This window comes from Orcinus orca, chromosome 9 (assembly GCF_937001465.1).
Source record: "Orcinus orca chromosome 9, mOrcOrc1.1, whole genome shotgun sequence".
NCBI lineage: Eukaryota > Metazoa > Chordata > Mammalia > Artiodactyla > Delphinidae > Orcinus > Orcinus orca.
The window spans coordinates 74212061-74225589 of NC_064567.1; the positions used below are offsets into that span (position 1 = coordinate 74212061).

General features: G+C 40.0%; 1 protein-coding gene across 4 annotated transcripts in view; it reads right to left on the reverse strand.

Moving 5' to 3' along the window:
* Positions 1–13529, reverse strand: part of RAPGEF5 (Rap guanine nucleotide exchange factor 5) — a 219383-nt gene that overhangs the window by 95293 nt on the left and 110561 nt on the right. For all 4 annotated transcript variants that reach the window (XR_004486903.2, XM_033440477.2, XM_033440473.2 and 1 more), the window contains exon 9: positions 4317–4442. Coding sequence is in view for 3 of the 4 variants with exons in the window: in XM_033440477.2 (XP_033296368.1) it covers positions 4317–4442 (126 nt within the window). In the remaining variant the exon portion in view is untranslated. The remainder of the gene's footprint in view (positions 1–4316; positions 4443–13529) is intronic.

The following is a 13529-nucleotide window of genomic DNA, read 5'->3' on the forward strand; positions in this document are numbered from 1 at the left end:
CATGAGAAAGAATCCTGTTTCCCCACGTGTAAATTCTTCCTCTGACACCCATGTATCTCTCTGGGGATTATCACCACTGCCTCCTTGTATTGCTGTTATTTGTGTCAGTATCTTTTCTCCACAACCTGACTATACTCCTTCAGGTAGGAACCACCATGGTTACTCTGGATCCCCTACAACATCGGCTTCAATAAAGGTGTACTGAATGACTAAACGACCAAGAGTCTTATAGAATAACAGTATAGAAACACCAACTCGGACTATGGGTTAGGAGAGCATCTCTAAAATCACAGTTAGTTCTGAAGGAGGCACACACATCATTGCAGCCAATGCCAAAGCTCTGGCCAAATAATTGAGTTCATTTTGAGGTTACCAGAGATTCTCTGTGCTTAAGGTATTGTCCAAGTATCTGGGTCTCAGAAGAAGTAGTCACCATACTGTTAGCCAGAAACTCCATCAAACAATTTGTTAACGAGATAAACAGTGTTCTGTAGCACAAATCTCGGACACTTGAAACACACTGCAGGACAACAAAACAAGGTAAGTGTCTATGTAGCTTTTTGGCAAAGGTGAGCAACCACTCTGGTGATAAACAGAACTTTCTCATGTCTGTACCAGGAAACTGTAATAACAAATTCAAAACCTGCTTGGTATAAATTAGCACACACATTCCCCCATTATCCCCCATTGATAATTGGCAGAATTATCAAATTCTGCCAATTTTACCATCTAAACGACTCAACATCTGTGGCCTTCTCATTTCCCAGAGCTGCCACCCTGCTTCAGGCTTACATCTCGCACCTGACTCACAACAATAGCTCTCTAAGGGTTCTCTCCAACACTTCCCTGTTCCCCACTCAATTTTTCCTCTAAACCAATGCCAGAGAGATCTTAAAAAGACCACATCTGATTATGCCACTTCCCTTCTTTGATGGCTTTCCTTTACCAGAAAGGCAAGTCTAAACTCCTTAGAGTAGACTGCCAGGTCTTTCACAACTTACAGCCCACCTCACCCCACCTCATTTCCTAAGAATTGCCCAGGGCTCAACTCATGTGCCTTCCTGCTGGTCCCTCTGCCTTAACTGCTCTCCCTTGTCCTGTCCTTCTATGACCATTAGTCATTCTTCAAGCTCAAGCTCAAAAGTCCCCATTTGGTAACACGTGCCCCTTCCTCTATGGATATAATCATAGAATTAAGCCTAGAATATATGATGCCCACATAAGAGGCAATTTCTTTAGAGAATTAATGGCCAAATGTTAATCTCACTCTCATAATGTTTATAAGAAACAGCCATTTCTGTCCCCTTCTTAAAGTTCTCACATAATTTTCAACACTTAGGACTGAGTGCTGGCTAATTCTGCCTACTGCTTGTTAATATAAAATAGGAAAACTAAGTGCTTGCTGAGAAACTCGTGATAATTATACATTTAACTTTTTTTAAGTTTCAGAAGCCCCTTGGCAAAAGCACAGAGTCAAGTGTTTCTCTAATTGCATCCATTTATAACCTAATCATGGCGTTTACCAGTTGAAAAAGATATTAGCTATGCCCAGTCAGAAATCTCGAAGCCCCTTCAATTTGTAACAAGATGTACCAGCAACAAAAGCTTTATTCCATCAAATTCATGTCTATCTCTATGCAGTAGTACCACAAAGTAGTTGCCTCATTTTGGCATACATGTACAAAAGGGGATGTGACATTCTAGGACTGGAGAAACAAAGTCATTTAGTGAAAAGAATGGCTCAAGAGGCAACTGGGATTCTAACTCAAATTTTACCACTGTGCACTTAAATAATTTTGGCCCAGGAATGGTAGATGAGGTAGTTGACGCATTTGAGAATCACAAAAGAAAGGAAATCTGTATGTAACTCTAGGGTTTGGTCGTTATTGTTATAAGAATAGGAAACTGCAGACCGGGTTTACATTAAGTAAACTGCAATTTCCTCTGTATATTCTGTGTGTTATAACTGAGTTTTCATGAACAACAGATGACTGCTATCAAAGAGAAAATGAGGGCAGGAAAAATGAAAATGCTGCAATCATCTCATGGACACTGTGAATTCAGTGGGCAAGCAACGGTATCTTTATAACAAGTGCTTAAGACATAAAAGAGTGAAAAAAGCTACCAGATGATTTTTATTCCTTATAAATTATTGTAAGAAGCAGAAGCACCTAGTATCAAATATCCTGTTTGGTAGAGTACTATGGAAGTCTCAGCCTTGAGGGGTGATCAGTTCAGACGGTGTCACCCTGCAGGAGGGAGACCACAAAATGGCTAAGTTTGTATTTATCACTAAGGAAGAAAGGTCCTTCATAGTCACCTTTCCTGACTTTCAGCTTCAGTAGGAAAAGTCTACACAGAAAAGGCCATCATTCCAATATTTATTGATACATCATCTTTCCTCTCAGAAATGTACACACTTCAGAGCTGTTATTGCATCAATATTATGACATTGATGCAAGAAGTAAAAAACCTTAGTGTTCTCTTTTACAATCTTAAAATGAAGGTGTAAAGAGACTAGTGAGTACACAACCGCCAGCAGAGTTACGTAAGCAAACCGTAAGCAAACCTTCCACCACTAAATTTCCGTCTCATGGTAAAAGTCCTTATAATAAAGAGCAGCGAGTTCAGATTTCTGTTACTATACATTTGGAGTGTATTATACGCTCATTAGCTGTAACTGTAATATTCTGGATTCAACTAATAAGGCAAAGGCAACACAGGTACCTTTTTAATAACCATAATGCTGTCTGTGGCCTAAGGCTGATGATTTCTCATCTTGGTGAAGTGGTACTCTATCTCCTATTGGTTCGATTTTAAAAGATCTCGCCCTCCCCTCAGGTTGTCACTGATCCACTGAATTGACTATGCAATCCATTGTAAACTATGTCATCCATTTTAAGGACCACTAAGAAAGAAAAATGTTCCCAGTTAAACTAGGACATGTTTTCCTATCATCAACTTTAAGACTCATCCTGATTTCAGAAATGCTAAGATGTGTGAGGAAAGTGCACCTTGAAATCAATAAAATGTAGCATATGAAAACTACTGCTCTTCTAATTAAAATGAATCGAAAGGAATATTGTTTTGAGAAATTTAGGACATGAACCAGGATATTCAACTATTCTAAGGACGCAGAAGAAGTTAGGGGTCAGTCTTAGATATACATGCAGTCAACCTTCAGGGTGCTTTTTAACAATTCCAACAAGTCCCTTAACTTTTCAGTAGTACCTACCGAGGTGAAGGCTCCTGAGACCTCCACTCGCACTTAAAGCCAATGGTCACCTCTAAGATCATTGCAATCACAAGGCTTTGAAACTGCTAATTATTCTCCCCCTTGAGACACCGATGCTAACGACCTGCCGAATGGTTAGAGACGCGTTACCGTCATCAAACTAAGCAGCGTGCCATCCTTGGACTTCTCACCTCCTCTCCAGCTCAGTAAATCCCTGGCCTTTCTACTGATGGCCTTGGAGCAGAAAAAGCACGAAACAATATTTTTCCCCCTTGGAAAGGGTTGAAAATAAAATTCCAAGAAAAAATTAAAGTCAGAGAAAAGAGATGTTCATAAACACTGAGGAATTTTTCCCCTTCATGAGCAATCCTGGAGAGCTTAGCACGGAGAGTGAAGCCTTACAAACAACAACAAGAAGTCAACAGACAACAATGTAAAGCAGAAGAAAGTGGTCCCATTGTCTCCCTAGCATGACGGCAGCGTTCTCAGTTCTAAGGCTCAATCTGAATAACTGCTTTCAGGAGAACTGAGCAGAGCGTCCCTTTCCTCCAGTTGAACTACATCCAAACAATATAACTCTTGTTGGAACACGAACGCTCACAAGATACTGGGAAAACTCCCTTCTGACTCTCTCACTTAGTGTGAGCATCTAGAAACTGTTCGTCCATTCTTATCTGTCTCTTGTGACTTAGGATGCATTTGTTTGATAACTAGATTCACCCCCTGTGCTAAATATAAAAGTACATCGTAATGTTCTCTCAAAACTCATATTCCACAAACTATCTGATGGGGTGAAACTCCCCAAGTCAATCCTGAAAGCCATCAAATAGACATGCGTTCATATTTGCTCCCATGCATTCTTATATTTCTACATGATTTACTTCTGTGAAGAGATCTCTTACAAAACCACTGGCTTAGAAAATTATAGTAGTTGTCATTTTTTACTAAGAAGCATGCTTTGGGGGGGGGAACCCCCAAACCTAAAGAACTTAAAATAAAATATTCTTTCCTTCAAACATACAAGCAGGTAGAAACATTTTCCACCCCTCAAACCCCCATCCCCAAGAGGAAAAGGGCTTACATGTTCAGACTTCTCCTGTTCTTTTTTGTCCGTCTGCAAAAATTGACAGTTTTCTCTTGCCAGCTTCTGGACCAGTTCAATTCGCCCGATATCATCTCTCTCCTGAAGTTTGCATATCACCCCAGCCTTAAGAGTTGGAGAAAAAGCAAAGATATACTTAAATCCACAGTCCCAGGACATGACACCACTGCAAAGTTCACCTTATAACAGACTCATCTTCTCTGTCGTCTGGATTAAATCATGGTCTTGGTAAAATATTTTGCCTTTCCAAAATTGAAATTGTAGTATCTTAACCTAATGCCTCACCAAAAGACTTAAAGTGAGATCATTTATCAGTCTACTTTAAGAGAGTGAAAGGCAGAGCAAACTAAATCATTTGCTACTAAAGGGCGCTCCTGATATGCCACTATTTGTTCCTGACAGCCTGTTTCCTGTTACATAAGCCCAGCAAGAGGTTAAAAACTCATGGGAAAGTTAGCCAGGAATTACTCTGGCAATAAGGGTGAAGTGATAGAGTACTAAAAATAACAGTACATAACCTCCTAATTCCTCCGCTCCACCAGCTCATTCCATGTACAAATTCACAGTTCACAAGAAGATCACAAGATAATTCTTCTGTTTTCATAACTGGAAAGTTACTATGGGGCATTATTAGTAAAATACCTCCAAGGTCGCATAAAATCTGGTGGAAAAGTTTATTAAAAATAAACTGCAAAAAGAAAGCTTCAAATTTCATCAGGGTTTAGAAATGGTCCACAAAGCATCATACTTTTTATTATACCCACGTTACCAAATAATAATAATATGAAGAAGGAGAATCTAGGACTTTGATCAGAAACAAAAAATGGTTATATCACACACATTATGAACTGTTTCTGCTCAAATTCTTTCAAAAATGGTTCACACTGACATATCAGGACACGATCTAAAAGGAAATCAGAAGTTACTCTTGGCAGGAACAGCCGAAACTATCAAGTCTTTGTTTTACGCTATACAATCTATAGGATTCGAATGGACCCAGCAACATGACCAAATATGGAGAAGCGGGCAGCAAGTGATCACACCTTCAGGGTCTTAACAGTTTGTACTAAAGACACACATTTTGTTGAGTGGGCATCAGAAAAATGGAATTTTCCATTCAAAGCAATGACTAAGTATTTATTCCTAAGGGCAAGGACATCATCTTAACTAGCAGTTTCTCCAACAAACAGGAAGGAAACAAACAAAATCACTGACGTGGCCCAAATCAGATTCCCATGGAACAGCAAGTGGAATTCCTCCACCAAAGTCAGACATTTATGTTTACAGCATCCTTCACAAGTGGTCTTCCAGTTTGTCTCCAAGGTTTCCAAGGACAAGGATCTCAGTTTATCTTAAGACAGCCTGTGCAGTGCTGGAGAGCCAGAATTATTGGAAAGTCCCTTATCATGCTAGACAAAATGCTGAAACCACTGAACTTCAAACAATGAGTATTAGTATTGCCTTTAAAGCAACTGAAAGTATGTCTATTTTTTATCCAATATGACAAACTTCCAAATATTTAAATACCACTATTTATGATATCCTCCTTTCATTCACTCACTCACTCAACTGATTTTATTTGAACCACCACCATGTGCCAAGATCTATTATAGGTTCTAAGGATACAGTGGTCAATAATAACAATAAAAACAAAGTCCCACATGTCATGGAGCTTATATTCATCAGGGGATGTGGATTATATAACATCCAGATATGAAACGGCAGATGGTAATATATGATATGAAGGAAAACAAAGCAGGGTAAGGGACAGAGAAATGTTATTAAGAGAGAAATGTCAGGGAAGGATTCTTTGGTTGACATTTGAGTGGAGATATAAAGGAAGTGAAGAATGTTACAGGCAGAGGAACAGAAGTGCAAGGGCCCTGAGGCTGGGGTGTGTTTGGCATGTTCAGTGGAGAGCAAAGGGCACAGCAGGGCTGGAGCAGAGCTGGTAAGGGAGAGCCCGGTGGGACTGCTCAGAGAGGTGAAGCCGACCAGAACACGCAGCTTCTTTACAGGATGTGTAAGAGGTTTACATTCTTTTTCTGAACAAGATGGAAATACTTAGGAATGTTTTGAACATGGGATTGGAATAATCTGACATTTTAACAGGATCGTTCTCTCTTCTGGGTTGAGAAAACACTGTTAAGGTGGGGGGAAGCAGTTAAAGCTAGAAGACCAGTTAGGAGATCGGTCTTCAGACAAGAAATGGCTTGGAACTTGTGGTAGTGGTGGAGATGGGGAGAAGTGATTAAAATCTGGATCTGTTTCAAAGGAAGGGCTAGCAGAATTGGTCTCTAAGATATTTGGCCCAAGTCACTGGAAGGGTAGGGTTGTCATTTCCTGATATTGGGAGACTTGGGGAGATCTAGTAAGGGATATGCTTATTAGACATCCAAGTGGAGCTGCCGGGTTGGCCGTCTGGAGGTCCAGAGAAGTCTAAGCTGGAGATAGGACTTTGGGAGTCATCATAATGTACATGGTATTTAAACCAGAGGAAGGACTGAAGTTACCAATGGAGTGACGTAAACAGAGAAGAAATCCATGAGCTGAGTCTAATAGATATTGGAAAGACGAGAATAAGGAGGAGGGGCTCTAGGAGGAGAACCCAGTGAGTAGTGAGGGCGGTGTTTCAAGGAGGAGGGAGTGAAAAACTGTTTCCAGTGCAGCTGAAACATGAAATAAGGAGTTCAAAACAACTGACACTGCATTTAACAAAAGTAACTGGTGACTTTGAAAGTAACTTTTTTTTTTTTTTTGCGGTACGCGGGCCTCTGACTGCTGTGGCCTCTCCCGTTGCGGAGCACAGGCTCCGGACGCGCAGCTCAGGCTCCGGACGCGCAGCTCAGCGGCCATGGCTCACGGGCCCAGCTGCTCCGCGGCATGTGGGATCTTCCCAGACCGGGGCACGAACCCATGTCCCCTGCATCGGCAGGCGGACTCTCAACCACTGTGCCACCAGGGAAGCCCTGAAAGTAACTTCTTTTTTTTTTGGAGAAAAAAAGTGGTAGGGGGGAAGAAAGCCTTATTCACATGGTTTTAACAGAGAATGAAAGACAACTCTTTTGAGGAGTTTTACTTCAAGAAACGGGGCACTAGGACTTCCCTGGTGGTCCAGCGGGTAAGACTCCTCGCTCTCAATGCAGGGGGCCCGGGTTCCATCCCTAGTCTGGGAACTCCCACATGTATGCCGCAACTAAGAGTTCGCATGCTGCAACTAAGAAGACCACCTGCCACAACTAAAACAAAAAAAGATCTCACGTGCCGCAACTAAGACCCAGCAGAGCCTAAATAAATAAATAATTTTTTTTAAAAGAAATGGGGCACTAGTTAGAGAGTGATGTTGCTTGCTTGTTTAGGGTGAGGGATATTCCAGCACATTTATCTTTATTAGAAATCATACAGTGTAGAGGGAAATTTGATGATGTGGGCAAGACACAGGGCATTTTTAGGAGAAATGTCCTTGAGAAGGAAAGAGCATAAAGACCTACTCTCAGAAACATGAATATGAGTATTTCACTCACTGTAATAGGAGGGGAGGTGGAGTACGGGGGGAACATGCCAGTAGGTTAGCATATCTGGTGGTGGGAACGAGGAAATTCTTTTCTGAAGGCCTCTATTTCAGAAATAAGAAGTCAGGTGATTAGCTGAGAGTAAGGACTGTGAGAAGATCCTGGAAGTATAAGAAAAGAAGGCATGTAATGGTCATTTCAGTTCCAAGGGTTGGCAAACTTTTTTTTGTAAAGGGCCAGAGTGTAAATATTCTAGGCTCAGTGGGGCGTGTGGTCTTTGGTGCAACTACCCAAGTGTCCCGTTTTAGCATAAAAGCAGCAAGAGACGGTATGTAAATGAATGAGCATGGCTGTGTTCCAATAACACTTTATTTACAAAAACAGGCAGTAGGCTGTGGTTTCTCAACTCCTGACCTGAAAGAAGAGGCAACCGGACAAGGAAAGTAGAATCAGATTGCCAAGCATTAATAAGGGCCCACTTGACTTTGGTTTTAGATCCTTTTACCATCCTAGCCGTCCTCCTTAGCGTGTATTGGTTTGTCAGGATTTTAATGGAGCCCATAACCTGAGATAATGCTGAATACATGGGCCAATCTTGAAGATGTTCTTTTAATCAATACTAGATCAGCAGTGTTAAGGACGCTCCTTTAAACTATGAAGGCAAGGAAATTATTCAGGGAAATTTCTACACAAAAATTATTAACATTCTTTAAATGTTGTGACACTTAAAGGAATATGTTTCTGTTATCTAGAAAATTCATTTATGTTGACCAACTAGGATTTCTTCTCTCTCCATCCCTGTCATCCTCACGGTGTTTAATATATTGTCCTGCTAGAGGAGAGAGGGTGTTAATGACACTGCAAGCTCTGGACCTGCTCCGGGGCTGCTTATTCAGTAGTGTGATGGATTGGTCCCCATCTCTCTCTGCTCCCCAGTGTGGCAGCCCTGTGTAATAGAGGGCACTTGTGGGATGGGGCCAGGCAGGGGTGGCACCCAGGAGGAAAGCACCGTGAGCTAACTAATTTGGTGAGTGAGAATGAGCCTGTTACCTTTTCTCACCAGCACAGGCTCCAAAGCAACCGGGCTAAGCTTCCATAGACTACAACTTGGAGAGAGTCTTTCCTTCTGTCTGTGGGTGCCATATGTATTTTTAAAAAAACAACTGATAATAGCATCAGCAAAAAAACGGTAGGACTGAGCACAGGAAATTTAAGAGACCTCGACTATTTTTTTGGTTTCTGTGTGAACATGAGTTTTTTGCTCAGGATCCTAAACAGAGACTTTTCTTTCTTGAGGAAATACATTTTTATTAGAACCAGATAACTTGGGTTTACAAATTATGTATTTTAAACACAAAATGCTATTACTTCTAAAAATGGGTTTCGGATTGACTCAATTATTTCTTATTTATAATTAAATCATCTTATAATTTAAAGAGGAATATTGCTATCTTGATTTTCTGGTTTCTGCAAAATTTCTAGATGCATTTTCACAAGATAATCAATTCTACAGCACTCCTTACATATAACTACCAAAAAAGCTTTCAAGGAGGGTTATGAAAGCTTCTTCATTCCCTAGAGAACTTTAATCCCAGAGAGATGCCCGTACATCCTGGATAGTTTTATAAGACAGACCTCTTTGGAAATACCACACTAAACCAGATGTTCTCTGGGGGGTTCCTTTCACAGTTCTGTAATTTAGTGATTTAATTCAAAAAAGCCATGAATTTATTAATATATTTTGAGAGCTTTGTTATGGTAGGAGAAGCAAGATAACAGCCCTTGATCTAGACTTTCACATTCCTGGACTACTTAATTTATCTATGTGAAAATAATTATAAACAGTTTACCTAACACTGTTAGGCCAGCAAAAAATAAAAGATTAATGTGTAACCATCAGAAGAGTTATTTAAGAGCCTTATTTCAAGGTCTGCTTTGAAAAAAAAAATCTCTGTAATGCATAATTAAAGCTATTTATATCATTTTCAGTATTTGAGAAGAGAAATGTTATCAATGTAAATGAAAAGTCTGTTTCCTTTATAAATGGAGTCATAGAAATGTTTGGTTCATTCTTTCAGTGGTGAAATGAAACTTGGACAGAATTCCCTTAGGAAAAACTGCAAACTAAATGAACAGCCTTTATGACATAAGGTGAAAGAGCACAAGTTCTATGTATGGAAGCATTTTCTGTATTATCATAACCTTAAAAATCACCTTTTCTAAAACACCATGCAAAAATTGCTATCAAGGGAAGGAAAACCAGGATGAAAGAATCCACCTTTCATGAAAGCACTTTTGTAATAACAGAATGCTTTTCAATACAAATTCAGGGTATTCGGGTAAACTCGTATTGATTATTACATAATAGATTCATTTCTGCAAACTTAAATCTTGAACAGAAATTCATAAATTTTTTTTTTTGTTACTTTGAACACAAAGTCCAAATGACAGAATAAAACACTGATGGGCTGGGATGGTGTAATACGTTACCTATTTCCAACACAGAAAGTAGAATTCTTTCCAGGAAAATTCAGAAGACAATTAATAATAAATGAATAATTTTAAAAATTTCATTTTATTATCCATTTTCTCAAATTTCTCCAGAGAAAGAAAACTATGACAAATTTCCTACTGGTTGGAATAGAAAAATACACCCTTTGATAACTGTGGAAAGGATCAAGAAAAGAACATACAGTGAAAAGTACAGGCGATAGAAAGTGTGATGGTAAAGGCAGGTTAACTAATGTCCAGGGCATCACTAGGACGGGCCTTAGACACCATGCTGGGGCATCATAGCGCCTTAGGAAGCTTTCAGTGATTCCTAGTCCCTCACTGTACAGATGAGGCAGTGCAAGTTCAGGGGGGGTTCACTGCTCTGGTCCCCCTCCCTTGTGGAATTACCTGTGTTGATACACCACACTGGTCACACAGACCCATCCTCTACACACACCGCGTGATACTGTGTCCTGCCAAAGTGGGCCGGGGGCAGGGAAGGAGGCAGAAACCGTAGCTGCGTGGAATTTATTACTGTTATTTCCCTTAAATATGTTCTTAATCTATTACACTTATATAATTATCTCTTCTGATGAGACTAAATACATTACATATTTACATAATCGATGAAGTAAGGGGTTCATTCATTACATGTATTTAATTCCTTGAATTTTCCGACTAGAATAGGGAGGTCACCAATATTTTATCTTGTTTTGACCTGAGAGAAATTACAGCTCAGATCTGTATACATTACTGATCATTTTGCTAAGCAGAGCAGCAAAGTTGGCAAATAATAAAGTAGTTTAAAAAAAGAGAGAATAAGTAAATTTAATAAATTCTAACACAAAGGATTGAAAAGGGTCATCTGTTTTCTATGATAGCTATCACAACCTTAAATAAGAGCTTTCTTCAGTCTATTTTTTTTTAAAATCACACTTTGCTGATAAAACAATCATGAACTATGTGGCAATCGATTTGTATAATGACAGTTATTATCACTTAATATTAAAATGATTGATTCCAATGGAGGAATAGGAGACAAAATAATTACTGAATCCAGTGGTCTATGGTCACCCGAATAAAAGCAAGAATTTCCCAAGTTCAGCATGTTATAAATTACTCATTGAATATCTCACTAGAACCTGCAAAAATTCTATACATTTGATAAAGATTCTTTAATCCTTTAGTCCTAAATAAAGGGTTACAATGAGTGAAGGGTCTAGAATGTTTTCTGTAAGTGCAGATACCATAATGGCAGATAGAGCAACACTGCAGCCCAGTCCTGTTAGATACCTTAAATATTCAGACCAGAAAGCAATGTGATACTGATCATGACAATGATAATAACTCCAGGAGGCTATACTTACTGTGTGCCAGGCAGTGTTCTAACTGCGTCACATATATTCATTTGATCTTCAAAACAATTGTCTCCATTTTACAGATGCTAGAAAGGCAGCTTAGCATAGGGGTTAAAAGCAAGGATGTAGGAGCCAGACTACCTTGGCTGGATTCCCATCCCCACCACTTAGCAGCTCATCTGTGAAGTGGTGGTAAGTATATTATCTGCCTCATAGGGTTTGTTGTGAGGTTTAAGTATGTTAATAAAAACAAAGAGCTTAGAAGAGTGCGTTTGAAGTACTAAGTGTTAACTCTCAATATTCTTACAGAAAAGGAACATGGGGCACCAGGGAGTAGTGTAACTTGCCCAGGGTTGCTGTGACAGTGCAGCCTGGCCCAGGAGACAACACTCTTAACCTCATGGACGCTGCCTGACATTCACGGAAACTCTTTTATGTGCCAGGGTGGCACGCATTTTTATGTTGCTTCATTTCAACCTCATGACAACTTTATAACATCTCTACTTTACAAAGATGAAAACCAAGCATGCTAGTCACTGCCTAGCATGGTGGGGACACTTTGGTGACAAAGACACGGATGCCACCCTACAGGAACGAACTGGTTTAGAGACAATAAAGAACTTGCCTCCAGGCACCAGCTATGAGGAAGAAGGGCTGGGATGTAAACCCCAGGCTACATGCTCCCTTCACTCTTCCTACACATCACTGCATGGAAATAGGGAGTTTCCTAGGCAGAAAAGATATTTTTAGAGAGAAAGGAAAGAAAGGAATCAACATATGAGGAGAGAACTAGAGTTTTCCGGTAGGTGGTAAACGTGGGTACAGCAAGGCCCAGTCTCTCTGGAGTTAGTGACTGCCTTAACCCTTTATACACCCAAAGTTTTCAACAGCCAGGGGACATTTTCCCCATAGTGACATAATTCATCATGTACGGGGAAGGAATGAGAAACCAGTGAGCACTTCACTTGTTTAAAATATACTCTGAAGACTACATAATTATGCATCCCAGTGAATTAACTCATAACTCTCCAAACCTAAAGAGAATCTGTTCCTGATCTAATGATCGATTCACTGGTTTCAATTGGTTTCATGATTCCATTCCTCTGTACATTCTGGAGATGCGCAGAGATGTCACCGTTGCTGAAGAAAAACCACAAAACCTCGTAGAACAAGGTCTATGCATCCATTTGAGATACATAGAGGAATAAAATTGCGTTAAAACAGACTTTTGTCCACAGAATAAGTCCAAAATAAATTAAAAATAGCAGTTTAAATTTAGACAGTAAATAATAAACTGTCCTACTAATAACTTAATGCCTTAAGAAACCTTTGAGAAAGCTATCCTTGCCCAGGTTTGCTTGGAAGCCTGAAGTATAATTTCAGTATGAACCTGTGAATGGCAGCATTCTGAATATCACCACAGCAAAACAATCCCAGACAAGTCCTTATATGAACTTACTAGAACATGACCACCTCTGCAGCCCTGGCTGAGAAAGCTAATGTGATTATTCTGACCAGACTCCACAGACTTACAACTTTAAAGGTGAAGTGTGCGGGGTCACCCAAACTAAGAATCTTTTTTCCTCCAGGCCTACTGAGGTATACTTAATATACAAAAAGTCACACACATTTAATGTATCCATTTTGATGAGTTTGGACCCGCGTGATACCAGCATACCATCACGGCAATCCTGAGAGGCCATTTCCTCTGGAGGTCTAGCTAGTAGAACCGAGCAACGCCCTGCATGGAGTAAGGGCTCACACGGGCTTGTCTGTTTCCAGAGTTTTTCCACTCCTTTCCCCCTGAGGATAGAGCAGCTCCGATTCTT